Genomic DNA, 27,627 nt, shown 5'->3' with positions numbered 1-27,627 from the left:
CCTCCGCCCCCTCGGCGTCCCGCTCCCGCCCCCGGCTTCGCCTCCCGCTGCCGCCGCTGCCGCCGCTTCCCGCGGCCTGGGCCTCCCTCTGCCAGCATGCCACACGCCTTCAAGCCAGGGGACTTGGTGTTCGCTAAGATGAAGGGCTATCCCCACTGGCCGGCCCGGGTGAGGCCGCGCGGGAGATGGGCCCGACGGGGGGGGGGCGTGGGTCAGTGGGGGCCCCCTCATTCTGAAGAAGCCGCGCGCCGGGTTCTGGGGGTGTCCGGGGCCCGAGGGAGCCGCGTGCCGGGGTCTTGAGGTGTCCAGGGCCCGAGGGAGTCGCGCGCCATGGGTCTAGGGGTCTCGGGCCTGAGGAAGGTGTGCGTCAAGGGTTTGGGGGGTGTCGGCCTGAGAGAGCCATGCTCCAGGGTAGGGGGGTGGTGGTATCCGTGGCCTAGGGTGCTGCTCGCCACGGGTCTGGGCTTTTCGAGGTCTGAGGGAGCCACGCGCTATAGTCGGGGAGTGTCCGTGGTCTGAGGGGACAAGATTCAAGACTGAGGGAGTTCAAGGAGTCTGGGGACAACTTGGGATTTGAAGATGGGGTTAGATCTGATCAGAGGGGTGTGCCCCAGGCTGAAGCACTCTGCTGTGGGGCCTGGAGAAGCTCAGGTCAGAAGACCAGAGGAGCTTTAGGGATTAGGGTGACAGTAGTGGGGAATGGTTATGAGGCAAGGCCAAGGGATGCTGGGTCCCCTGAGCGATGTGGCTGAAGGAAGTGGGAGTGGAAACAGGGCTGCGGGCTCTGCTCACAAGGTCGCTATGGATGGGAGAACTGGACCTGAGAAAGGGTCAGCTTTAGATTGGGTGGGAGCCTGGAGACTGGCCCCCTGTGGTGAGAAGGATGAATAAACTGGTTTCTGGGGGATTTGAGGGTAGGGGTCTCCTCTCTAACGCCTGAAATGGAGACTAGGCCTGGTCCAAGGGGGTGGGATTGCAACTGAGTGAAGGGGGCTGACCAAGGGGACTTTGGGTTCTCCTTTGGAGGAAGCTGGGATCCAGTGAACCCAGGTAGTCCAAAGTGTTCAGGTCTAAAGGGTGTCTCAAGCCTGGGAGTCCTAGGTGTGCAGGTGGGTGGAGTTCCAGGCCCTGTCAGCAGCAAGCCAGCATCCTAAGGCCATTGTCATCCCCAGGTCTCTGAGCTAACATGCCCCAGGGCTGAGGTTGATGGAATTTGCATGGTAGGACTGAAGAGATTTTGGGCTGGGAGTGGAAGGCCCAGGCAGCGTGGAGTGGGGAAGAGACAGTGAAAGGGTAAGGCTGAAGGGTGGGCTGGACCAGAACCAGCATAGGAGGTAGCTCAGGGATGACTGACCAGGTGGCTGTTGGAGCCTGGAGCTGGTGCTGCCACCTGGATGTCCAGGCCTCAGGATCAGGGTAGGTCCTATGTGAGGTAAGAGGAGACGCAGGGCCCAAAAGGCACGCCTGCTGGTCCTTAGCAGACTGAATGGGGATGCTTCTGCCAGGGACAGGGATGCTTGGTCTGGGAGCCTGTGGCTGAGCCCAGGGGAAGGACTTTGAAAAAACAGCTCAGAAGAAAGCTAAGCGGGAAGGAAAAGATGGAATGTGACGGGAAGGTTCTATAAGCCACCCAGGAGCTGGAGAAGTGGGTGGAGAAGGAATGAATTGGGACCGAAGGACCCACTCTAACCTGATTTGCTCATGCTTATTTTCTTGGGGGAGACCAGACTGATGAAACTTTATAGACACTTCCCTTCTTTGCCCAATTCTCATCTTTCCAGAGCACTAGGTTTTCCCTCCCTGTCCTCCCTTGTCTAGCAGCTCTCCTAGACCAGAATGTTTCCAGGCACCTGATTGGAAGTGAAGGGGCTGCTAGCCTCCTGTTGGGAGGTGACTGACAGCTGCCAGAGCCCATGGGCCTGCAGGGAGAGGGTGGGACTTCCTGGATGCCCAGTGCTGTCCCCTGTAGCCCACCCCCAACTCTCCGAATCCCTGGAGCTCCTAGCTGCACCCTCTGGGGGACCAATGTCTGCTGATTGCCTATTGCTTCTTTGTGGGAGGAGTCGCGTGGGAAGGTCCTGGGAGTTCCTAGAGGCTGAGCTTGGCCCCACCCCTTGGTTGCTTCATTGGGCCATATTTGGCTTTGCTCAGGTGAAGCACCTGCCCTGGAGCCAGCTTTCTTCCTGAGGTAGAGAACACTCTAGGTGGGAGACAGATTTACAATGGAGGATATACAGAAGAATGCAGATTCCTATTTGGAAGGGGATGCATCTTCCTGGATTGAAGGCTGCCGCCCCCTAGCATACTTTTCCCCAAGTAACTTGGCTATTTTCTGGGTGATTTCCTGGGTCAGTGGGTAAAGCTTTCCCCCTGGCTCAAGCCACCTCCTGATTGGCCTGGCTGGCCTCTTGCTGCAGATTGATGACATTGCTGATGGTGCTGTGAAGCCCCCACCCAACAAATACCCCATCTTCTTCTTTGGTACACACGAAACGTAAGTGTTCCCTGCTGGGGCTTGGTTTTCCCCTCTAGTGCCTCCTGGGGTTGGCCTGACTCACCTGGAACTGGCTTGTCATTCCTTTCTCTAGAGCCTTCCTGGGACCCAAGGACCTGTTCCCCTACGACAAATGTAAAGATAAGTATGGGAAACCTAACAAGAGGAAAGGCTTCAATGAGGGACTGTGGGAGATCCAGAACAATCCCCATGCCAGCTACAGTGCTCCTCCAGTGAGTACCCTGGGGGTGGACAGGAACTCAGGCAGGTATTTCCTTACCTTGGGGGCTAGAGGCTTCCCCTTGTCACTTAGGAAGAGAAAAGAACTCTAGGCTTGGGTGTTTCCTCAGGCACTGTGGACACTGGGGGCTGGATCCTGCTCTGGAGTGGGGCTATCCTGGCCATTGCAGGATGCTAAGCAGCATCCCTGCCTCCACCCACTCTATATCAGGAGCATCCCCACCCCCACTGTGACAACAACAAATGTCTTCAGACATTGCCAATTACATTTCTGTTGGGGGGGCAGAAGGGTGGGTGCACATTCACCTCTGGTGAGAACTATTGCTGTAGGATTAGCCTGAATTTGTAACAGTGTTATAGCATTTATCAGAGTTTTTGCTTGCTATGGAATAGAAATTTTTTTCTTTCAATAGCACTCTTGTCACTGCCAGATTTTATACTTGAGTAAAAAAGGTAATAGATTGGGTGGTGCCTGTAGCTCAGTTGGCAGGGGGCCGGCCACATACACCTAGAGTGGTGGGTTCAAATCTAGCCCAGGCCTGCTAAGCAACAATGACAACTGCAGCCAAACAACAGCTAGGCGTTGTGGTGAACGCCTATAGTCCCAGCTGCTTGGGAGGCTGAGGCAAGAGAATCGCTTAAGCCCAAGAGTTTGAGCTTGCTGTGAGCTGTGACACCACGGCACTCTACCCAGGGCTACAGCTTGAGACTCTGTCTCAAAAGAAAAAAAAAAGGTGATAGTTTGTAGATGGAAGAGTTTGCAGTCAGGTGGAAAAAGGTGCCGAGCATCATAAAGATGACATCTTGGTGGCAAATCAATGTCTGGAAATACTCAGAGGAAGAAATTTAGAAAAGTAGAAATCAAATTGCCAGAAGGCCATGGAGAAGGGTGCCTTGCTTTTGGCATTTTGGGGTGATTTGGAATATGAGAAGATGAGCTGGAGTTGTTTGCTTCTTTTTTTTTTTTCTTTTCATCTCAATCTGTCATGTGGAATTGTTCTGCCTCTGCTTTTAAGCACTGCTTTTGAGGTTTATGTCAGAGGGTAGGGGGTAGGACTTAGCAGTGTGGGCATGAAGTTAGGGAAGAAAAGGACATCTAAGGTGGTCTGAGGGGAGGAAAGTGGAATCAGCGAGGGTGCGATCCAGCCTTTGGCATTTGTGAGAGGAGGATGGATTTGTTTTGTGGCTCCTAGTCTTGTTTCAGAACTCAGGTCTTTTTTTTTTTTTTAAGAGATAGAGTCTCACTTTGTTACCCTTGGTAGAGTGCCATGGCATCACAGCTCACAGCAACCTCCATGTATCCATAGACATTTCCATGTTGACACCTGCTATATGCCACATGCCATGCTAGGTGAGTCAGTTACAGTCCTTGCCTTCTGGGAGTGCATGGTCCAGAATTCAGAATTCATTCAACAGATGTCTCTGGAGCACTGAGGATTTAGCAGCCCCTTCTCAAGGGGGCAGGGCCCACAGATACTGCAGATTGGTGGTATTTTACTTTTATCACCTGTGACATGTCTAGGAGGCAGAGGTTCCTCTGGTTTGATGCCTGGCACATATCTCCAGACTTTGCTTGTCCTCATCTTGGATGATTAGATCAGGAGGCCTTTAAGGTAGTTGAATTTCATGATATCCTTTTCTGGCCCCAGCTCAAATTCTCTTTGGTTACGTCCCAAGCCTCTTACCTCTTGGTGAATCATCATACCATTTAATATTTATTGGACACCCACAGCTTGCTAAGGTGCCTGCCCTCGAGGAAAGGAAATTCAAAAATAGGGCACTTTAGAAATTACATGAGCTCTATGCAGACCCCTGAGTTGAGAGGTAGCTTTATTGGAGCTTACTGTTGTTGCTCTTTTTTTCTTTCTTTCTTTCTTTTTTTTTTTTTTGTGGTTTTTGGCCGGGGCTAGGTTTGAACCCCCACCTCTGGCATATGGGACCGGCGCCCTACTCCTTGAGCCACAGGCGCCGTTTTTTTCTTTTTTTTGAGACAGAGTCTCAAGCTGTTGCCCTGGGTAGAGTGCCGTGGTGTCATAGCTCATAGCAACCTCCAACTCTTGGGCTCAAGTGATCCTCTTACCCCAGTTTTTCTACTTTTAGTAAAGACAGGGTCGTTCTTGATCAGGCTGGTCTCAAACTCCTGAGCAAGCAATCCACCTGACTTGGCTTCCCAGAGTGCTAGGATTACAGGTGTGAGCCACTGCACCCAGACTTACTGTTGTTCTTTGGTTCTCTAGCTTTTCTATGCTTCTTAATGCTGGGTATTTAAAATGCAGATTCCTGAGTCCTACATGCCTCTAGAGACATAGATTTAGTAGTATGGGATTGAGCTTTGGGAGCCTTGCTGTTTTTCTTCCCAAGCATTATTTTGGATGCTTTTGATGTAGCCAGTACATAGGCAGGCTTTTGGCACAGAGTTTTTTTGTTTGTTATTTTCTCTGTACATATACATGTGTTTATTTGGTTTCCACTTTTTGCCTTCACAGAATTAAAAAGGCTTAAAATTTAATAAAAGTAACAATGTTTAAGATAAGGACTAGAAACAAAAACCTCATAATGAATGAAGATAAATACATTCAGAAAAGAAATCCGACGATTGCTGCAATGAAATATTGAGCAATAGTAATAATAATGTAAAAAATGTAACATTCACATTGTCAGATAAAAGTATGTCTATCATAGAATGCTTTGACTCTGAGGTTCAGTATGGAGACATCAGTTAACTTCTTTTTTTTTTCCAAAGTCTCAAAAATAGACAACTAATATTTATAAATAAAAATAGAAGATAATTTCAAAAAACAGATTATGCCAAATCTTATAGACAATAGAAAAAGAAGAAATACTTCAAAATCATTCTACTTCATCTGGCTATACCTGATATTAAAAAGAAAAAATATATATATATTTATTTATTTATTTTATTTATTTATTTTTTTTAAGGCAGAGCCTTACGCTGTCGCCCTGGGTAGAGTGCCATGGCATCATGGCTCACAGCAACCTCTAACTCCTGGGCTTAAATGATTCTCTTGCCTCAGCCTCCCAAGTAGCTGGGACTACAGGCGCTTGCCACAATGCCCGGCTATTTTTTGTTACATTTTGGCGAACCTGCCACCCTCAGTATATGGGGCTGGCGCCCTAGCTACTGAGCCACAGGCGCTGCCCCCTTTTTTTCTTTTCCTTTCCTTCACTCCCTCCCTCCTTCTCTCTCTGTCTGCTCTCCCCTTCCCCCATCCCCCACCATGTCATTAATTGTCATTAATTGTTCTCATATCAAAGTTGAATACGTAGGATTCATGCTTCTCCATTCCCGTGATGCTTCACTAAGAATAATGTGTTCCGGGCGGTGCCTTGTGGCTCAAAGGAGTAGGGCGCCGGCCCCATATGCCAGAGGTGGCGGATTCAAACCCAGCCTCGGCCAAAAGCCACACACACAAAAAAGAATAATGTGTTCCACCTCCATCCAGGTTAATAGAAATGCTGCAAAATCTTCATTTTTTTTTAATGGCTGAATAGTGTTCCATGGTATACATATACCACCGCTTGCCAGTCTATTCCTGGGTTGAGGGGCATTTAGGCTGTTTCCCCATTTTAGCGATTGTAAATTGAACTGTGATAAACAGTCTAGTACAAATGTCTTTATAATAAAAGTTTTTTTTTCCTTCTGGATAGATGCCCAGTAATGGGATTGCAGGATCAAACGGGAGGTCTAGGTTGAGTTCTTTGAGGTCTCTCCATACTTCCTTCCAAAAAGGTTGTATTAGTTTGCAGTCCCACCAGCAGGGTAAAAGTGTGGCACAGAGGTTTTTTTTGTTTTGTTTTTTTTGAGATGGGGTCTTCCTCGGTCACCCAGGCTGGAGTGCAGTAACACAGTCACAGCACATTACAACCTTGAACTCCTAGGTGAAAGCAATCCTGCCTCAGTCTTACATAGCTGGGACTACAGGCATGTACCACCACACTCGGCTAATTTTGTATTTTTTGTAGAGATGAGGTTTGCTCTGTTGCCCAGGCTGATTTTTTTATTATCATTATTATTTTTTTTTATTGTTGGGGATTCATTGAAGGTACAATAAGCCAGGTTACACTGATTGCATTTGTTAGGTAAAGTCCCTCTTGCAATCATGTCCTGCCCCCAGAAGGTGTGGCACACACCAAGGCCCCACCCTCTCCCTCCTTCCCTCTCTCTGCTTTTCCTCCCCACTCATGACCTTAATTGTCATTAATAGTCCTCATATCAAAATTGAGTACATAGGATTCATGCTTCTCCATTCTTGTGATGCTTTACTAAGAATAATGTCTTCCACTTCCATCCAGGTTAATACGAAGGATGTAAAGTCTCCATTTTTTTAAATAGCTGAATAGTATTCCATGGTGTACATATACCACAGCTTGTTAATCCATTCCTGGGTTGGTGGGCATTTAGGCTGTTTCCACATTTTGGCGATTGTAAATTGAGCTGCAATAAACAGTCTAGTACAAGTGTCCTTATGATAAAAGGATTTTTTTCCTTCTGGGTAGATGCCCAGTAAGCCCAGGCTGATTTTAAACTCCGGCCTCAAGAGATCCTCACTGGGATAAACTAGGGGCAACACCCTGGAGGAGAAGGCCTGGAGAAGAACCTCTGGGTTAAGAGCCCTGCTGTGGGCAGGTAGATCTAGGTATTTGCTGTGTATCTTGGGAATTGATGTCCTCTCTGAGCCTCAGTTTCCTCATGTAAAAACAGAGGCTCACTATAGCATCAGCCTCTCACAAGGCTATTGGGAGAATCCAGTGAGAAAAAGTGCATCACACAACTTGCACAGTGACACATAGCAAATGCTCAGTGCCTGTGGTGATGATAGTTGGCAAGGCTGGGTTTGTCCCTTTTCCAGTTTAGTCCCTTGTAGACCCAGACCCATCAAGACAGAAACAAGCCATGGGTCTCGTTCATTCCTCCATTGGGTCTAGAAATGGTTGGAAGTTGGCTGGCTTTAGCCTTTATTTTTGGATACTTCCCTGTTGCCAGCCTTCACGTCCTCCAGATCACTGGTGTGGATCAGATTTCGTCAGACCTTTGCTAGAAGGTGGTTCAGTCCCCTCTGCAGGAGATGCAGAGGTCCAGGCTTTAGCTATAAGTACAACAAAGGGCAAGTTATTCATTTTCCCAGAACCTCACTTTCCCCACTTGTGGAACACACACATTCTTCTTAATCACCTGCCATGACTGCAGAGACACAAATCACAGGTGGTTGAGAGTGAGAGGAGACTTTGAGTGAAGGGTAGCTGTGACCAGTGACCCCAGCCTCAGCAGGTTTCTGCTTGTAGACAGCTCTCCAGCTACCTCCTATATGTCCTGAGCTGTTGCTTAGCCTTTCTCCAGCTTTTTTCTCATCTGGAATATCAGGGTCATAATTCCTACCCGTTATACAGAGAGAGGCACAATGAGCCTTGTGTCACTTAACTAATACTGGTAGCTCTTAGGACTATCGTACTGACCTGCTCTTCCTGTGGAAGACCCTTGGGCCAGCCATCCAGTCTCTTAACCTCTGAGTTGCTGCTACACTCATGAAAAATGGAGGTAGAATCTCCTTTCTCTCCCTTTTTTTTTTTTTTAGACAGAGTCTCACTTTGTCACCCTGGGTAGAGTGCCGTGGCATCATCATAACATAGCTCACAGCAACCTCAAACCCCTGGGCTCAAGTGATCCTCTTGCCTCAGCCTTCCAAGTAGCTGGGACTGCAGGTGCCTGCCACAACACCTAGCTAATTTTTCTATTTGTAGTAGAGCCGGGGTCTTACTCTTGCTCAGGCTGGTCTTGAAATCCTGAGCTCAAGCAGTCTTCCTGCCTGGGCCTCTCAGGAGTGTTAGGATTACAGGTGTAAGCCATCCCACCCAGCCTTTTTTTTTTTCTTTTTTTTTTGGCCGTGGCTGGGTTTGAACCTGCCACCTCTGGCATATGGGACCGGCGCCCTACTCCTTGAGCCACAGGCGCCGCCCTCCACCCAGCCTTCCTTCTCTCTTTATTAGGGTTCTCCAAAGAGAAATAACAGACTTGAGAGCCTTCTGAACCTGTGGAGGGAAATCTATCATGAGGGCATTATTATTCTTTCCTAGCATTTTCAGTTTGTAACTTGACCTACTTAGTATTCTTTTTAATCTTGTCAAAATTTATACAGATAGGACCTAAGGGCTGTTGGCCATAGTGACACAAGGGAGACAAAACAGGTGTGGTGCTGAGCAGTGAAGTTGTTACAACACCTGCTTCTTATTTTTCTTGTCTATTGAGTTGGGATTGTTGAGCAGTGAGGTTGTTACAACACCTGGTTCTTATTTTTCTTGTCTATTGAGTTGTGATTGTTAGGGAGGCGCCTGTGGCTCAGTGAGTAGGGTGCCGGCCCCATATGCCGAGTGTGGCGGGTTCAAACCCAGCCCTGGCCAAACTGCAACAACAAAAAAATAGCCGGGCGTTGTGGCGGGCGCCTGTAGTCCCAGCTGCTTGGGAGGCTGAGGCAAGAGTTGGGATTGTTAGCCCGAGTGTGGGAGACTGGTGTGGGCTCAGCCTTTGCTCTCCGTGGGGGAGGAACAAGGGCTGTAAGAGAGAACAAGCCTGGTTGGGGAAGAGGGAGCAGAAACTAAAGAATGGCCCAGGGGTGGCACCTGTGGCTCAAAGGAGTGGGGCGCTGGCCCCATATACCAGAGGTAGTGGGTTCAAACCCGGGCCCCAACCAAAAACTGCAAAAAAAAAAAAGAATGGCCCACGTCGTCTTCTGCCTAGCCCATTTCCATTCTGTCCTGGCATCTCTACTCTGATATGCTGGCCTGGCCACCAGCATCTGCCCCCATCCTGTACCAGGTCTCCTCCCTCCTCTGGCTGTGCATCTCTGACCCCTGGTACTTGAGCCTCTCTGCTTTTCCTTTGTAGTCTCAGGGTCTATGCACTCCCTGAGATGCCTCTTGCCTATTCTCACACTCTCCTCCCTCTTGCTTTTTTTTCTAGCCAGCATGCTTATCCCCTGCCATCCATTGCACCCCACTGTAATCACATCAAAGGAATGTGGTTTTCTTTACTCATATATATATATATTTTTTTTTTGAGACAGAGCCTCAAACTGTTGCTCTGGGTAGAGTGCTGTGGCATGACAGCTCACAGCAACCTCAAATTCTTGAGCTTAAGCGATTCTCTTGCCTCAGCCTCCCAAGTAGCTGGGACTACAGGTGCCCGCCACAATGCCCGGCTATTTTTTAGTTGTAGTTGTCATTGTTGTTTGGTAGGCCTGGGCTGGTTTCGAACCCGCCAGCTCTGGTGTATGTAGCTGGCACCTTAGCTGCTTGAGCTATAGGTGCCGAGCCTCATAATTTTTTTTTTAATGAAGTAAAATTCACATGAGATAAAATCCACCATTTTAAAGTATACCCTACAGTGGCTTTTATGCATTAAATGTTGGGCAGTTATCACCACTAATTTCCAGAACATTCTTATCACCTCAGAGAGAAAGCTGTACCTGTTAGCAGTCACCTCCCAGTCTCTTCTTCCTGTAGCCCCTGGCAATTTGTAAGCTGTTTTCTATTTCTATGGATTTGCCTATCCTGGACTTTTCATATAAATTATCACTCCGTGTAGCCTTTTATGTCTGGCTTCTCTTACTGTCACATCTTCTGGGTTCAGAAGCCTGTGTCGGAGCCTCTTTCTTTCTTTTTTTTTTTTTGAGACAAGTCTCACTATGTCACCCTGGGTAGAGTGCCATGGCGCCACAGCTCACGCAACCTCAAAGTCTTGGGCTTAAGCGATCCTCTTGCCTCAGCCTCCTAAGTAGCTGGGACTACAGGCACCTGCCACAATGCCTGGCTCTTTTTTGTTGCAGTCGTCATTGTTTAGCTGGCCTGGGCTGGGTTCAAACTAGCCTTGGTGTATGTGGCTGGCACTGTAACCACTGTGCTATAGGCACCAAGCCCTCTTTCTTTTTACAGCTGAGTAATATTCTATTATGCAGCTATTCCATGTTTTGGTTATTAATCTTTTAATAGACACTTGGGTTTTTTCCAAAGCATGTGGTTTTAAAAATCTCAGTCTCTTTTTTCTCAAAACATGACAGTTATTTAGAAAAGAAGTGACATGAAATGACTCTGTCAGATTTTATACGCAGACGTGGCCAGGCCAGGTGCTGCTGAGCACCTCATGCCTGGGAGCTATGCTGGCACCCCCTCATCATGCTGCCTTATAACTGTGTGTTTACTTGTCTGTCTCCCCATTAGACTGTGAGCTCCCCTCAAACAGTGACCTGTCTTACTTGTCTCTAGCCCCAGCAGCCAGTACGGGGCGGGGGGCACATAGGTATTCTGTGGTATTTGTTGGATGAATGAGTGACAGCTGAATACAACTGGGGCTCATAAATTTCCTCCCACAAACATAAAGCATCAAGAATGAATTCAGAAAGAAAATTGAGCAAGCCCTATGACCTGGGTTTCATTGTGCCATCTGCCTGATTGGTTTTTAGGTCCTTGATAATACCCTGAATGATCTAGCCCTGACCTACCTCTTCATCCATTTCTTTTTTTTTTTTTTTTTTTTTTAAATTTGGCCGGGGCTGGGTTTGAACCCGCCACCTCCGGCATATGGGACCGGCGCCCTACCCGCTGAGCCACAGGCGCCGCCCATTCATCCATTTTTTTACCATCTCCACTTCTCTCTGTGCCCCAGCCATATAGTCTCTTCTGGATCCTGAGGGGACTTTGATTCATGCCATTCCTGTTCTCTGGAATGCACTCAATCTCTACCCTTTTTCATGCTTGGGACGGCTCCTCTCCTAAAATGTCACAGCCCTGCAGGGGCTTCCCTGACCACTCTGGGCAAAATATGATACTCCTAACTCTCTCATAATCCTCACAACCACATGCCCAGATTTGTTGTTTTCATGATTGGGAGTTACACTTATCTGTTTAAATGGGAATTATTAGTCTCCCCCACCAGATTGTTAGCTCCCATGGGTAGGGGGCCATGCCATGGTCACTTCTGTTTACTCCATTCCCCCCCGCAGCCCAGTGCTGACACATAGCACTGCTCAGCAGCCCTTGGCCAAGTGTGTGAAGGAACACAGTCACACGGCTGGCATAGGAGAAGCATCCTATAAGCGTTTGCTATTTTTTGTGGCTGTTATGGCCTGAGTGGGTGTTTTGAGTGTAATAGAAACAGCAGTGCCTAGAAGGTAGATGCCTGAAGGTCTCATCCTAGGTTGGCTTCCTCATAATAATGAGAATGATTTAGGGTCAGGTGGGGTGGCTCATGCCTATAATCCCAGCACTCTGGGAGGCCTAGGCAGGGGAATCGCCTGAGCTCACAGGTTCGAGACCAGCCTGAGGTAGAGTGAGAACCCCATCTCTAAAAATAGCTGGGCATTGCGGCAGGTGCCTGTAGTCCCAGTTACTTAGGAGGCTGAGGTAAGAGAATCGCTTGAGCCCAAGAGTCTGAGGTTGCTGTGAGCTATGACACTACAGCACTCTACTAGGGGCAACAAAAGGAGACACTGTCTCAAAAAAAAATAAAAGTAAGGAAGAATGATTTAAAAAATAAAAAAGCAACCATTACTTGACTTTGCCATAGTCAGGGCACTGCCCCAAGTGCTACCCATACTACCTCTGTTTCTTCCTTGCCACAGCCCTCTGAAGCCCAAACCATGTTATCCCTATCACTGGGGTATGAAAAATGAGGCACAGAGAAGCTGAAGTCACTTGCCCAAGATTTAATCCTGAAGCCCATGGTCCAATCCTGGTGCCCACCACATATATACCTATCTTACTCTCCAGCCTTGGTTCTCATAGACATTCTGGGCCTCAGTTCCCCCATTTGTAAATCGAGGAGACAAGAACTAACATTTGAGACTCTACTGGTGGCTGCTATCTTCTGGGTTGTTCCAGTTGGGAAACCCACCCAAGACTCTTAGTGACACACAGTCTCTGTTCTCTTCCCCTCTAGCCAGTGAGTTCCTCTGACAGCGAGGCCCCCGAGGCTGACCAAGTAGGTGGGAGTGACGCAGATGAGGATGATGAAGACCGAGGGGTCATGGCTGTCACAGCTGTAACCGCCACGGCCACTAGTGACAGGATGGAAAGCGACTCAGACTCAGACAAAAGCAGCGACAACAGTGGCCTGAAGAGGAAGACCTCAGCACTAAAGGTAGGGATGGGGCAGAGCAGGGTGGGTCTGAGGTCTCCCTCTCCTGCCTTTCTTTTGATTTTGTTTCAATAAGTGTTTGAAAAAATTGAGCTATGGCTTGGCACCTGTGGCTCAAGCGGCTAAGGTGCCAGTCACATACACCTGAGCTGGTGGGTTCGAATCCAGCCTGGGCCTGCCAAACAACAATGACAACTACAACCAAAAAATAGCCGGGTGTTGTGGCGGGCACATGTAGTCCCAGCTACTTGGGAGGCGGAGACAGGAGACTTGCTTGAGCCCAGGAGTTGGAGGTTGCTGTGAACCGTAATGCCACAGCACTCTACCCAGGGTGACAGCTTGAGGCTCTGTCTCAAAAAAAAAAAAAAAATTGAGATATGATCCACATACCTGTACCATGTTATTCACCCTTCCAAAGTATATATAACTCAGTTGTTTTTAGAATATGCAGAATTATGCAGTTATCACCTCTGTCTAATTCCAGAACATTTTTTATCACCCTAAAAAGAAACCCCATCCCTATTAGTAGCCACCCCCCACCATCTCCCCAAGACCCTGGCAACCATGAATCCACATCCTGTCCCTATGGGTCAGCCTGTTCTGGACATTTCACATAAATGGAACCACACACTGTGTATCCTTCTGTGTCAGTCTTCTCTTGAGCACAATGTCCTCAAGGTCCATCCACATGTGGCTTGTGTTTGACCCTCCTTCCTTTTCATGGCTGAGTGATATTCTACTGTGTGAATGAACCACATGTATATCCTTTTGCTGATGGCCATTTGTGTTGTTTCTACTTTTTGGCCTTTATGAATCATGCTGCTGTGAATGTCTGTGTATGAGTTTTTGTGTGGATGTGTATTTTCAGTTCTCTTGGATGCAATCACTCCTCTGCCTTTTGATTGCTACTAAGTATTTGAGTGCAGAATGAAAGGACCAGATTCTAGCAGCAAATTCTTTTTTTTTGAAACAGTTTTGTTATGTCGCCCTCCGTAGAGTGCTATGGTGTCACAGCTCACAGCAACCTCAAACTCTTGGGCTTAAGTGATTATCTTGCCTCAAGCTCCCAAGTATCTGGGACTACAGGTGCCTGCCACAACGCCCGGCTAGTTGTCATTATTGTTTGGCAGACCTGGGCTGGGTTTGAACCCGCCATCTCCCATATATATGGCTGGCGCCCTAGCAACTGAGCTATAGACACCAAGCCTTTTTTTTGAGACAGATTTTCATTATGTTTGTCACCCTCGGTAGAGTGCTGTGGTGTCACAGCTTACAGCAACCTCAAACTCTTGGGCTCAAGTGATTCTCTTGCCTCAGCCTCCCAAGTAGCCAGGACTACAGGTGTCTGCCACAATGCCTGGCTATTTTTAGAAACAGAGTCTCGCTCTTGTTCAGGCTGGTCTCAAACCCATGAGCTCAGACAATCCACCCTTCTCTGCAGCCCAAAGTGCTAGGATTACAGGCGTGAGCCACCTTGCCTGCCTAGCAAATTCTTTTGATAGAATAAGGTGTTGAGGGCAGCACCTGTGGCTCAGTGGGTAGGGTGCCAGTCCCATATACAGAGGGTGGAGGGTTCGAACCTAGCCCCGGCCAAACTGCAACAAAAAATAGCTGGGCGTTCTGGCAGGTGCCTGTAGTCCCAGCTACTTGGGAGGCTGAGGCAAGAGAATTGCCTAAGCCCAGGAGTTGGAGGTTGCTGTGAACTGTGATACCATGGCACTCTATCGAGGGTGATTAAAAAAAATAATAATAAGGTGTTGACTTCATTATTTTAAAAAATAACACTTGCTTTGATTCTAAAATGACAAACCATGTTTATTATAGGTAATGTGGAAGATGCAAAAAGCATAGAGTAGGCAGAAAAAAATGCCTGTACTATCTGATGGGTTTTCTGAGCCAACCAGTGGTTATTTCTTTGTGTTTCATGCAGGGATGTGTATTTGTGTAAAGTACAGACTTGGCAGTGTGTAATACAATTATGTGTCTTATTTCTTTTTACCTAATATTAAGAGCATTTACTTGTCATCATGTTTTGTTTTGTTTTTGAGATAGTCTCTCTGTTGCCCTATGTAGAGTGCTGGTGTATTGTAGCTCACAGCTATCTCAAATTCTTGGGTTCAAGTGATCCTCCTGCCTCAGCTTTCTGAGTAGTTGAGATAACAGGTGCCCACCACCACACCCAGCTAGTTTTTCTGTTTTAGTAGAGACAGGGTCTTTCTTTTGCTCAGGCTGGTCTCGAACTCCTGAGGTCAAGCAATTCACATGCCTTGGTTTCCCAGAGTGCTAAGATTACAGGTGTGAACCATCATGCCCAGGCATGTGTTATTTTAAAATGAAGTTTTTTGTTTTTTTTTTTTTTTGTAGAGACAGAGTCTCACTTTATGGCCCTCAGTAGAGTGCCTGGGGCATCACACAGCTCACAGCAACCTCGAACTCCTGGGCTTAAGCGATTCTCTTAGCTCAGCGTCCCAAGTAGCTGGGAGTACAGGCGCCTGCCACAACGCCTGGCTATTTTTTGGTTGCAGTTTGGCCGGGGCCGGGTTTGAACCCACCACCCTCGGTATATGGGGATGGCGCCTTACCGACTGAGCCACAGGCGCCACCCTAAAATGAAGTTTTTAATGGTCTAGAAGTAGTCTATGATATAAATGAATTCTAATTCATATCTTATTAGATTGCTGGGTAATTTTCCCTCCAACTTTTTATGATACACTTAGCATTAGTATTATTAGTTTTTCTTTCTTTTGTTTTTTTTTTTGAGACAGAGTCTCAAGCTGTCGTCTTGGGTAGAGTGCCATGGTGTCACAGCTCATGGCAACTTCAAACTCTTGGGGTTAAACAATTCTTTTGCCTCAGCCTCCCAAGCAGCTGGGACTACAGGCACCCACTACAACGCCTGGCTATATATTTTTTGTTGTTGTAGTTGTCATTGTTGTTTTAGCTGGCCTAGGCCAGGTTCGAACCCGCCAGTTTCCGTGTATGTGGCCGGCACCCTACCCACTGAGTTATGAGCACTGCCAGCATTATTTTTTGAAAGTCCCTGCTTATGGCCAGGCGCAGTGGCTCATGCCTGTAATCCCAGCTCTTTTGGAGGCCGAGAGGGTTGGATAGCTTGAGCTCATGAGTTCAACACCAGCCTGAGCAAAAGCAAGACCCTGTCTCTACTAAAAATAGAAAAAGTGAGGCAGAAGGATCGCTTGAGCCCAAGAATTTGAGGTTGCTTTGAGCTATGATGCCGTAGCACTCTACCCAGGGCGATAGCTTGAGACTCTGTCTCAAAAGCAAAATAAAACAAAAAAACAAAAAACTCATTGGGTATTGTGGTGCACACCTCTGGGAGGCTGAGGCAAGAGGATCTCTTCAGCCCAAGAGACTGAAGTTGGTGTGAGCTATGATGGTGCCACACCACTCTGTCCAAGGCGACAGAGTGAGACTGTCAAAAAAAAAAAAAGTCCCTGCTTACCACTAAACAGAAATATTTAGAAAATGAATCCTCCCACTCCATCAATTAGAGATAACCAGTATTCATAGTTTGGTGTATATTCCTTCCAATTTTTTGCCAACTTTGCATTACAAAAATGTAAGTTATTATTACAGCTCCTTTTAATAGCAGTAAGGAAAACTTTAAAAGACCTTTTCATTCATAATCCCACACAGTAGCACACTTTCAGCATCCCTTTCCTTGATCCAGGGGGCTGTGGTATCATGGAGGGCCCATCTTTGTGCTCTTCCTTCAGGTCACATTTTTTGTCAGTGCCTTTCCACCTAGCCCCAGATCAGGGCTTCACATTTACCTTTCTTGATAGCAGCTAGAAGACCTCCTTTCAAAAGCATCTTATAGGTTAAATGACATGCCAGACTCTTGACACTAGCCCCTGTGGAAGGGTTCCCAACCCCAGTGAGCTAGGCTGATGCCATAGCCCTCTAGCCTGGGCAGCAAAGCAAGACTCTGTTTCAAAAAAAATAAAAAAACTAGTAAGTTGGCTTTTGGGGGCAGACTTCAGGGAGCTCATGAACCCCTGAAATAGAATGCAGAATTTTGTGTTTGAGTGTGTATATACATTTTATGTTTTTTATGGAGTAAAATTCATGTAACATAAAATTAGCCATTCTGAAGTGCACAGCTCAGTGGCATTAAGCACTTTCATGTTGTTGTGCGACCATTGCCACCCTCCGTCTCCAGAACTTTCTCATCTTCCTAAACTGAAACTCTGTCCCCATGAAACACTAATTCCCCTCCGCTGGCACTCCCCCTTCTACTTTCTGTCTCTGTGGCTCTGGCAGTTCTAGGGACCTCCTAGGAGTGGAATCCACAGGATTTGTCCTATGTCTAGCATCTCTTACTGAGGATAGTGCCCTCAGGGATGAAGATCCATGGCTTTTATTAGATTCTTAGAGAGGTTCCTGATGCCCCATGAAGGTTCTATGACTTCAGCTATACCCAGGCTGTGAGTAGTCAGGACTTTCTGGTGAGAGCATAGCTTTTTCACTGATATATTTGGGTGGCTTCTTTTCCAGATGTCAGTCTCGAAACGAGCTCGAAAGGCCTCCAGTGACTTGGATCAAGCCAGCGTGTCCCCATCCGAAGAGGAAAACTCAGAAAGTTCCTCTGAGTCAGAGAAAACCAGTGACCAGGTGAGCAGGTGGTTGACACCTTGGGAGGGCAGCAGAAGTGGGTATGCACAAGTGGGAGTCCAGTGGTGGCTGCCAGTGCATCCCATTTGGCTCACTTCTCCCCACCCAGGACTTCACCCCTGAGAAGAAAGCAGTGGTCCGGGCACCACGGCGGGGCTCCCTGGGAGGACGAAAGAAAAAGGTAGAGTGTATTTGGGTTTTTCGTTGCCCATGCTCACTTGTAGAGCTCTTCTTGGTCACCAGCTCTGTCGTTTTTGGAGGGGGCTAGGGCATGGGCCACGGGCAGACCCGTGGTCTGATATGGAGTGCTCCTGTGTGCTCAGCAGTTCCCCCAGGAAGTAGCTGGCAAGCTACACTGCTCCTAAGGGAGCTCACAAGCTGGTTTAGGAAACAGGTTTCTAGAATTTGGCATTGGATGGGATCGAAGCAGTCTGGAAGGCGCTGTATGTAAGAGAGTGTATGTACTGTTAATGTGCATGTGTGTCCATTACGTGTGCACATGTATGAGTGTGTTATATGTCTGTACACTAGTGTGTATGCTTATATTTGTACTCATATGTATATCTGTGCATGTGTGTGTGGTGCCTGTGTGTGCCTGTGTGCTGCGCCTTCATATTTGTGTGTACTTTGGTCCAGGGTGCTCTGGACATAAAGCCAGCAGAGAGCAGTTTATCTCATTTGGCCTCCACACAAGATGTTGCACAAAGTAAAGATCTTGTCATTGGGAGACCTGGGGACCCAGAGTACCCTCACTTCACTGATGAGCTCCGAGCTGAGTGGCCCAATGGTTTCCCAAAGTACCTTGGGTAGGCTATGATCCCTGGTTTTCACTCGGGGGTGAGGCAAGTTTGCAGGCAACGTGGGCGGGCTCAGTGCTGAGCCCCGAGGAGCTTGTGGGGGTGCAGAGGTGGGCCTGGCATGGCCTTGTGCTGCTGCCCTTCTCCACACTCCTGCCATCCCTGCTTGTCCCCAGAAGGTGCCCTCAGCCTCAGATTCAGACTCCAAAGCAGATTCTGATGGGGCCAAGGCTGAGCCAGTGGCTGTGGGGAGGTCAGCATCCTCCTCCTCCACCTCCTCTTCTTCCTCCGACTCGGATGTTTCTGTCAAGAAGCCTCCACGGGGCCGGAAGCCAGGTAGGGCCCACCCTGTGTCCACGGCCCTCTCAGCCTAGCCTCTCCTGGGGAACCCTTGGAGCCCTCCTCCCCAGAAGCCCATGCAGCTCTGGGAGACAGTGCTGTGACAGTCTCCCCCTCCTTTTCCCAAAGCTGAGAAGCCTCCCCCAAAGCCTCGAGGCCGGAAACCAAAGCCTGAAAGGCCCCCATCTAGCTCAAGCAGCGACAGGTGGGTATAAGGTTATTTCTGGGGAGAGGGCCATCCATCAGCCAGGGCCACAGGTGCAGGAGCCAGGCATGCTTGGGGGCTGGTGCTGAGGATCTCCCAGGAACAGGAGCCCAACCCTCCCCTGTCCCACAGTGAGGAGGTGGACCGCATCAGTGAGTGGAAACGGCGGGACGAGGCTAGACGGCGAGAGCTGGAGGCCCGGCGGCGTCGCGAACAGGAAGAGGAGCTGCGGCGACTGCGGGAGCAGGAGAAGGAAGAGAAGGAGCGACGGCGAGAGCGGGCTGAGCGCGGAGAGGCTGAGCGAGGGGGCAGTGGCGGCAGCAGTGGCGAGGAGCTCAGGGATGAGGAGGAGCCTGTCAAGAAGCGGGGACGCAAGGGCCGTGGCCGGGGCCCCCAGTCCTCTTCTGACTCAGAGCCTGAGGGCGAGCTGGAAAGAGAGGTGGGCCCCTCCCTGGCGCCCTCCCCTTCCTCACCTGGGCTGTGGCTGCAGCCTACAAGTCCCTGCCTTCACTCCACACATTTATTGAGCAATTGTTGGGTGTGACACACGGTCACAGGTGCCAGGGATAAAGCATAACAGCACAGGAACCCAGAAACCCCTGTCCTGGAAGAGGTGACATCCACGGGAGGGACTGTTGTGTACATTGTTTTCTGGAGTGTTCATTGCTGAAAAGAATAGTGTGTGTTTACCTGTTTTAAATAGGGTAGACCCTAAGGTGTCAATAGATCCCAAAGGCTTGTGTTCAGATTTAAGGAAGTATCCTAATGAAGCAAGAGGAAATCTGTGAAGATATCTAGGGGGAGAGATGTTCTAGGCAGGAGGCTCAACCAGTGCAGAGGCCCTGGGACAGGACCACACCTGGGGTTTTGGAGGCATAGCAAGGAGGCCCATGTGGCTAGAACAGAGTGAGGAGAGAGAAAGAGGAAGGAAGGAAGGGTAGAGGGGATGGAGGATCATGCAAGACCTGGTGGGCCATGGGGAGGACTTGGGCTTTGACTCAGGAGGAGGTGGGAGTCATGGAGGGCTATGGGCAGAGGAGGTATGGGCCCTGATTCAGGTGCTCACTGGTACCCTCCCACTGGTGGGAGCAGCTTGTGGGGTGAGTTTGGTAGTAGTGGGATGCCTCTGAGGGGTAATGGTGGCTGTCAGGCCCACTGTGACTATAGGCCCCGTCAAGCTCCTCACCTGTGGCGCTGGCTGGCGTGAATCCACAGTCTGACCTTCTAGAACAGGCATCCTCAGACTTTTTAAACGGGGGGCCAATTCACTGTCCCTCAGACCGTTGGCAGGTCGGACTATAGTTAAAAACAAACTATGAACAAATTCCTATGCACACTGCACATATCTTACTTTGAAGTAAAAAACAAAATGGGAACAAATACAATTCACACTGCTTCATGTGGCCCATGGGCCACAGTTTGAGGACGCCTGTTCTAGACCAATGTTTTTCTTTTTCTTTCTTTTTTTTTTTTTAGACCGAGTCTCACTATATTGTCCTGGGTAGAGTGCTATGGCGTCACAGCTCACAGCAACCTCAAACTCTTGGGCTTAAGTGATTCTCTTGCCTCAGCCTCCTGAGTAGCTGGGACTACATGCACCCACTACAACGCCTAGCTATTTTTTTGGTGCAGTTGTCATTGTTGATTTTAGCTGGTCCACGCTGGGTTCAAACCCGTGAGCCTCAGCCCACAGCCTCGGTGGTATGTGGCTGACACCCTACCCACTGAGCTACGGGCACTGCCAAAACCAGTGTTTTTCAACCTTTTTTTTATCTCATGGCCCACTTAAATATGATGATAAAAAAAAAATATATACTTACTGTGCTTTGAACTTCTTTCAAAAATAATTTAATTAATGAGTTTTAAAGATTTTCCTGGACTGGGTGTGGTGGCTCACGCCTGTAATCTTAGCACTCTGGGAGGCCAAGGCGGGTAGATTTCCCTGAGCTTAGGAGTTTAAGACCAGCCTGAACTATAGCGAGACGTTGTCTCTATCAAAAAAAAAAAAAGGGCATTGTGGTGGGCACCTGTAATTCCAGCTACTTGGGAGACTGAGACAAGAGAATCGCTTGAGCCCAAGAGTTGGAAGTTGCTGTGAGCTGTGCTGCCATGGCATTCTACCGAGGGTCACAAAGTAAGATTCTGTCTCAATAAAAAGATAAATAAATAAATGGATTTTAAAAAAGAAAGAAAATCAGCCAGGCGTGGGGGCTCACACCTGTAATCCCAGCACTGGAAAGCTGAGGAGGGAGAATTGCTTGAGCTCAGGAGTTCGAGACTCGCCTGAGTGAGAGTGAGACCCCAACTCATGAAAAAAATGGAAAAATCTAGCTAGGCACCACTGTGAGCACCTATAATCCCAGTGGCTTCCAAATGCCCACAGCCCGAGTCTGAGGTTGCAGTGAGATATGACACCACTGCACTCTGCTCAGGGGGATAGGGTGGGACTCTGTTTCAACAAAAAAAAAACAAGAGAAAATTAAAAATGTTCTCAGCATACTGGTTAAAAATCACTGTTTTAGACCAAGGCCCAGAGACCTCATGATGGTGACCCCTGGACCAGGCCTGCCTTTTTTGGGAGAAGCAGGAAGAATGCCCTCTTCTCTCCTTGTCGGTCCCTTTTTTTTTTTTGTTTGAGATGGAATCTCATTATGTCGCCCTCAGTAGAGTGCCATGGTGTCACAGCAACCTCAAACTCTTGGGCTTAAGCAATTGTCTTGCCTCAGCCTCTCTTGTAGCCAAGACTATAGGCGCCTGCCACGACACCAGCTATTTTTTTGTTTGTTTAGCAAGCTCTGGCTGGGTTCGAACCCACTAGCCCTGGTGCATGTGGCCTGTGCCCTAACTGCTGAGCTATGGGCGCCGAGCCTTTTCACTCCCTTTTGCCACAGAATGGGGATGGTACTCCTGGCCCAGGAGGTGTTTCGGCCTCTTCCCCTCCGACCCGGCCTACCACCTCACACAAAGAGGAGGGGTAACAGAGAGTTCCACTATACCTTGAGGTTCAGGGGTCTGAGCCTATCCATACCCCTATTCCCACTGCTCCAACCACCCCCCTTCTCTGCTGCTGTAGGCAAAGAAATCATCCAAGAAGTTGCAATTGCAAGGTGCAGAGCCTACCAGGAAACCCAGCCAGAAAGAGAAGAGAGGGAGGCCTGAGGAGAAGCCCCGAGCCAAGTGAGCCCCTGCTCTGCATCTTCCATACCCCAGGGGCCTCCGCCCCACATCCTTCACAAGAGAGGCTTCTGGATTTTGTCTTGGGGGGCAGCTCCAGCTGAAATTTCCAGTTCTTGAGGCCAAGCAGATTGTGTAGGAACCACTACACAGGGCTGTGGTCTTCCCCTTAGGGAAGGGGTCTCACCTGAAGTGATCCTGCCCCTAGGGTATGCTGGGCAATATTTGTGGACATTCATGGGTGTCATAGCTGGGGAATGGGGCACACAGTGGGTAGAGGTGAGGGGTGCTGATCAGTGCCCTGCGGTGCCCAGGACAGCCCTTCCTCAGAGAACAATCTGGGCCTAAGTGTTCTCAGTGCTGAGGCTGAGAAACTGTGCCTAGCCCAGTAGTTTTAATTTTGAGACCCACCAAGGTGCGGAGACAGCCATCTTCCGGCCCATTTTGTATATGGAATTCCAACTATCAGTGCACAGACCTTCCTGGTGGGAACTTGGGGTGTGGGCCAGCAGCCTAGTGTGGAGGGGCACTCAGAACTGAGCCTCAGTAATGCACTGGCTTTTGTTCATGAGTGTCATGATTTAATACCTCATTCACTTGGTTTTACACAGCCAGCCCTTTGCCACATGTAAAAGAAAAGAGTTCTAGGATTTCATGTTGTTTATCTGTAGGAACCAGAGGGCAGGCTCATGTCTGAGTCAGCTCAAAGTGTGTAGCTTCCTTTGGCCTCTACCCTAGACCTGGGTTATGACAGGGCCTTGACCCCTCCTCACCTCCTTCCCAGCTTCTGAGGCTTCCTAAAGGTTTCCTACTGCAACAGGTGCAGGCCCACCCTCCTTAGGCCCTGGACCCTCAGTGGGAGGGGGCTACATGGACACTGGTCAGGGTCCTTCTGAGGGAAGCACCTCTCCACAGGCCTGTGAAGGTGGAACGAACCCGGAAGCGGTCTGAAGGGTACTCGGTGGACAGGAAGATGGAGAAGAAGAAAGGTGAGGGCCTGGCTGCTCTGGCCCCTTATAGCCTGTGATCGCTGAAGGGAGGAAGGAAAGGCTGTGATTCAGCTTGTGATACAGTCCTGTTCCTAAAAAGGGTGCTCTGCAACAGGGCCCCCTAGAGTATGTGCAGGGCTGGGGGACTGAGCAGGACCCAGCATGTGTATAGACTGGGACCCCCCCTCCCAGTGACTCCTCCAGAGGGTCTTAAGCTACTGCCTCAAGCCAGCTGGTCACCTAGGAACTCCATGGCCCTGCCCAGGCCTGGCAGCATTCTCTCTTCTGGTCCCAGAACCTTCTGTGGAGGAGAAGCTTCAGAAGCTACACAGTGAGATCAAGTTCGCCCTGAAGGTTGACAGCCCGGTAAGAATCTCCTCGGGATCCCAGGGAGCACAGCACAGCCACTTCCCTGAGCCAAGCAGTCCCCTCTACCACCTTCCATCCAGGCTTCCTAGTGTCCTGGGAAATTGAGACAAATCCAGGGCTCCACAGATGAGTCAGGTTGGGGTCCCCATTCCTGTTGCTTATAAGCATGTGGGGGTCTCCTGTCCTGAGTGCAGTGCTCAGCTCCCCAGCAGGTGGTGCCACAGCTGGTCCCAGCCTTCCCACCCCAGGGACCGCCTGTTCCCAGAGTCCCCACCGCTTTGAAGGGGGTGGGAAGGCGGTGCAGTTCTATACAGCCAGCCATCTCCACAGGGAGGGAGAAAGTTCCTCCCTCCACAGCAGGGCCTCTGGGACCTCCTTGGCCATGCTGTCTCTCCTCATCCCCACCCCATCCGACAGGACATAAAGAGATGTCTGAGCGCACTAGAGGAGCTGGGCACCTTACAAGTGACCTCACAGATTCTGCAAAAGAACACAGATGTGGTGGCCACGTTGAAGAAGGTATTGTGGGAACACAGGCAGAAGGTGATGGTGGCAGGTGGGGTGCAGCAGGGAGTTGGCATCTGCCTGGAAACTGAGTTCCTGGCAGAGCAGCTGTCATTGAGGAAGCAGTGGGCTGGTGGGCAGAGGTACTGGGGCCACGGAGCTACACTCCTGGGAGTCATGGCCAGGAGGGGTGGCATTGCTGGGGGTAGATGGAGATGGGGTCTTGGAGCTGGGGGAGTAAGGCCAGCTGTGCTTGGTCAATCGGGCTTCTTCATGGCCAGATTCGCCGTTATAAAGCCAACAAGGATGTGATGGAGAAGGCAGCAGAAGTCTATACCCGGCTCAAGTCCCGGGTCCTGGGGCCCAAGATCGAGGCAGTGCAGAAAGCAAACAAGACTGGAACAGAGAAGGAGAAGGCTGAAGCAGAGAAGGCCGAGGATAAGCTGGCCGGGGAGGAAGCGCCAAAAGGGAAGGTGGAGGATGAGCCAAGCACTGGTGAGGGGCGGGCAGATGGGCTAGCCAAGCACTGGTGAGGGGTGGACGGGTGGGTGTCTGGGCCCTGAGCCTTGCTCTCCCCAGTGCAGAGGCAGATGCTTTGTAGCACCTTCTGGGAGGGAGTCCAGCTTTGCTTTCTTCCCCAAACCTGCTGGAATGGTGTGTGCCTGTCAGGGTCTCAGCACAGACCTAACTCTGTCCCCAGGAAAGTCAGTGAGGGGGTTTTTGGGCTATGCCTTGTTCCAGTCAGGGTGCAGGTGACCTGGGCTACACACTTGCGGGGCTGAGGGGGCCGAATCATGACACACACACACACATCCATGCTGGTTGTGGAGCTCAAAACAGATATGAGGGCTGTGCATGTAGCAGGGCTCAGGAGTGAGTCATGCCCCGCGAAGGCAGTCAGTGAAGATTTGGGGGGACAAAGGCCTCAGCTGAACTTGCTGGGCCGTGGATGGGCTGGGAGGAGACAGAAGGTGTGTCCAGCAGGGATGGTGGCCAAGGGTGCTTCTGGGATCAGACATTCCCAATTACAGGTGCTCAGAGCAGCCCTTCTGATGATGCTCAGGCCAGGGTGTGCTTGCAGGCTGGCAGGGGAGTAGCAGGTAAAACAGGTTACTGCACTGGGCAGCTGTAGGCATCAGAGTGGACAGGGACTCGATGGGCCACAATGTCCAGTGCGACCCCACCCCAGGATGCGTGAAGGGTGCTGAGGGTCCTTCAGGGCCCTGTCTCCAAGCTGACATGGCTCTTGATGGAGAAGGTGGAGGAATCCCCAACTGGAGCCCAGCAGTAGCCCATGATCTCTCTGTCCCACCCAGATCTTTCAGCTCCGGTGAATGGTGAGGCCACATCCCAGAAGGGGGAGAGTCTGGAGGACAAGGAACTTGAGGAGGGCCAGGACTCGGAGGGGCAGAGGGGCGGTTCCTCTGAAGACCTACATGGCGAGTAAGTCACAGGCCAGTGCAGCCCCGTGTCTGAGCTTCTCACATTGGGCTGAGCCCTGCTAGTCTAGAAAGGGTCCCAAGGGAAGTCACCTCCACTTTTATGGCTGGCCCCCAGGACCCAGCTGGCTGGCACTTCTTCCTGCTGGCCTCTACCAAGGTGACTTGAGGGCTTTGAGCCGCCAGGGCTCTGCCTCTTGGGCAGGTGGCTTCTTGCTGACCCTCCAGAATGGCCCCAACAGGCAGAGTAAACATTTGAGTGGCTGGCCTGCACTGGGCCTGGCTGGCCCTTGGGACATTGCAGCCTCTCTGGTGGGTGATGGAGGAGAGACAGATGGAAAAGTGTTACGGGGGCTTGGGTGCTAGACTTGGGGCACAGCTGTCCTTGAGGTCCCCATCCTGATGGTCCCAGAGATTGGGGGGTGGCTTGGGAGCACCTCATGCCACCTTTGCTGTGTCCCCATCAGCAGCCTGCAGGAGGGTCCTGACCTGGACGGGCCTGGGAGTGACCAGCAGGAACATGAGAGGTCACGGATGGACTCGGAATCCCTGGATGAGGAGAGCTGAGCTGCAGGCAGCCGAGCCAGCCCCTACCCCAAGCTCAGCCCACAGTAGATGCCTGTAGGCCTGCCCCGTCCTTCACAGCCTCCCAGGGAAGCAGAGAACTTTTGGGGAAATGCTGTGCTGTTTGTTTGTATTTGTCCCCTTGGGTTTTTTTCTGCCTAATTTCTGTGATTTCAAACCGACATGAAATGACTATAAAGGTTTTTTTAATGAAAAAAGAAATTACTTTTATTGGCTTGGTTTTTCTAGTTTTACCAGTGCAGAGGGGCTGGAGCTGGGAATGGGGCCAGAGCTTTTTTGAGGAAGAAGTAAAAATGTCTCGACTTTGTCCCTCCTGCAGAGGTTGTGATTTGACCTTTCCTGCATGTGGCAGCCCAGTGCCAGGCAGGACAGGAACCAAGATATTGGGAGGAATGGGGTACAAGTGGGCCAGGAGGTTGAGGACTATGTCTCTCTCCTGACTGTTCCCCTCCCACCTAGGCTGTAGGTAGCTCTGGGGCACCCCTGGGCTATGAGGGAGGCCTTGACTTAGCCATGTGGCCTTGGGCAAGGGGCCTTTCCACTCAGGCTTCCCTTTCCTCATCTGTGTAAGGGAGTTGACCCTAGCCTTCACAGGACTGTTGTGTGGGTTCTCACAGGGAATATGAGCATAGCTCCTAATGAGGTGCCCAGCACACAGTGGTTGCTTATTTGATACCCCTAGCCCATGATGGCCAAGTTCCCTCCAGCCCAGCCAACAGTCAGACTGAAGGGAAGGAGGTCCTAACCTTTGTTCCATGTTTGCTTGGATGGATGAGCCTGAGCCTGTTTTCTGCCAATGGCTGTGTGTCTAATGTAGCCTCAGGTGACTGTGTGAGACAGACTGAAAAGGAGGTGCGAAAAGGCTTCCTGCCCTATCTCTTGTCACAGCCCCATCACCTGGGGCTATCCTCGAGGTGCCTGCTTCCCTAGTTTGGAGCTTTTGTGCACCCTGGGCCCTCACTGCCCCTGGTGTCCAGGGCAACCCCTTTGGGGTGAGCTGGCCCATCTATCATGCATCTTCTGGGAGTTCAGAGTACCAGAGCCATTTTCTGAGAAGAGGGTGCTTTATGGAGACAGCAGAGTTATGGTTTGTCAGCAGGAGGGCAACTTCTGGGATGGTGGAGGATGCACAGAGCTCAGGCTGTGATGGGGTACCTGCTTGGCTGGACCCATGAGCAAGGCCAGCAAGGGAGCTGCTCACACACGGATATCCTGAGTGTGTATTTCTTTCTTTCTTTTTTTTTTTTTAGACACAGAGTATCACTTTGTCATCCTTGGTAGAGTAATGTGGCATCACAGCTCACAGCAACCTTCAGCTCTTGGGCACAGGCAATTCTCTTGCCTCAGCCTCCTGAGTAGCTGCAACTATAGGCGCCCAACACAACGCCTGGCTATTTTTTTGTTGCAGTTTGGCTGGGGTTGGGTTCGAACCTGCCACCCTCGTTATATGAGGCCGGCACCCTACCCACTGAGCCACAGGCACAGCCCTCTGAGTATGTGTTTCTGTGGCACATGGGGTAGCAGGACAGGGATGGGATCAGATGCAGCAGATGGGTTCACTGCCTGCCAGTGTCTTCTGAAGATCATAGCCTCTGACCTCTGGTTTGCCTCCTGCAGCCCACCTCTCGCACAGAGGAGAGGAAGAGGCTGCATTAGATGCACGTGGCCCAGCCCTGGTCTCCAGCTCCAAGTGCACATAACATGTGGAGC

The 27,627-nt window shown here is 50.0% G+C and overlaps 1 protein-coding gene across 3 annotated transcripts; it reads left to right on the top strand.

Moving 5' to 3' along the window:
- HDGFL2 (HDGF like 2) lies at window positions 1-26,118 on the top strand. 3 transcript variants are annotated; one of them, XM_053579593.1, is made up of 16 exons: window positions 1-168; window positions 2,418-2,494; window positions 2,589-2,727; window positions 12,684-12,884; window positions 17,400-17,516; window positions 17,626-17,697; window positions 18,493-18,649; window positions 18,782-18,857; window positions 18,990-19,296; window positions 21,931-22,034; window positions 22,947-23,020; window positions 23,316-23,386; window positions 23,807-23,908; window positions 24,175-24,388; window positions 25,210-25,336; window positions 25,800-26,118. In XM_053579593.1, the coding sequence occupies exons 1-16, from the start codon at window positions 97-99 to the stop codon at window positions 25,897-25,899; spliced, it is 2,010 nt and encodes a 669-aa protein (XP_053435568.1). In that variant the 5' UTR covers window positions 1-96; the 3' UTR covers window positions 25,900-26,118. The 3 variants fall into 3 exon arrangements, with proteins under 3 accessions (XP_053435568.1, XP_053435559.1, XP_053435551.1); XM_053579584.1 differs by having other exon boundaries at window positions 18,490-18,649; window positions 25,803-26,118; XM_053579576.1 differs by having other exon boundaries at window positions 18,490-18,649.
- The last annotated feature ends 1,509 nt before the right edge of the window (window positions 26,119-27,627 follow it).

This window comes from Nycticebus coucang, chromosome 2, assembly GCF_027406575.1.
Source record: "Nycticebus coucang isolate mNycCou1 chromosome 2, mNycCou1.pri, whole genome shotgun sequence".
Taxonomy (NCBI): Eukaryota; Metazoa; Chordata; class Mammalia; order Primates; family Lorisidae; genus Nycticebus; species Nycticebus coucang.
Note: the sequence above shows the minus strand (reverse complement) of the source record. Positions and strands in the feature narration are given on the sequence as shown.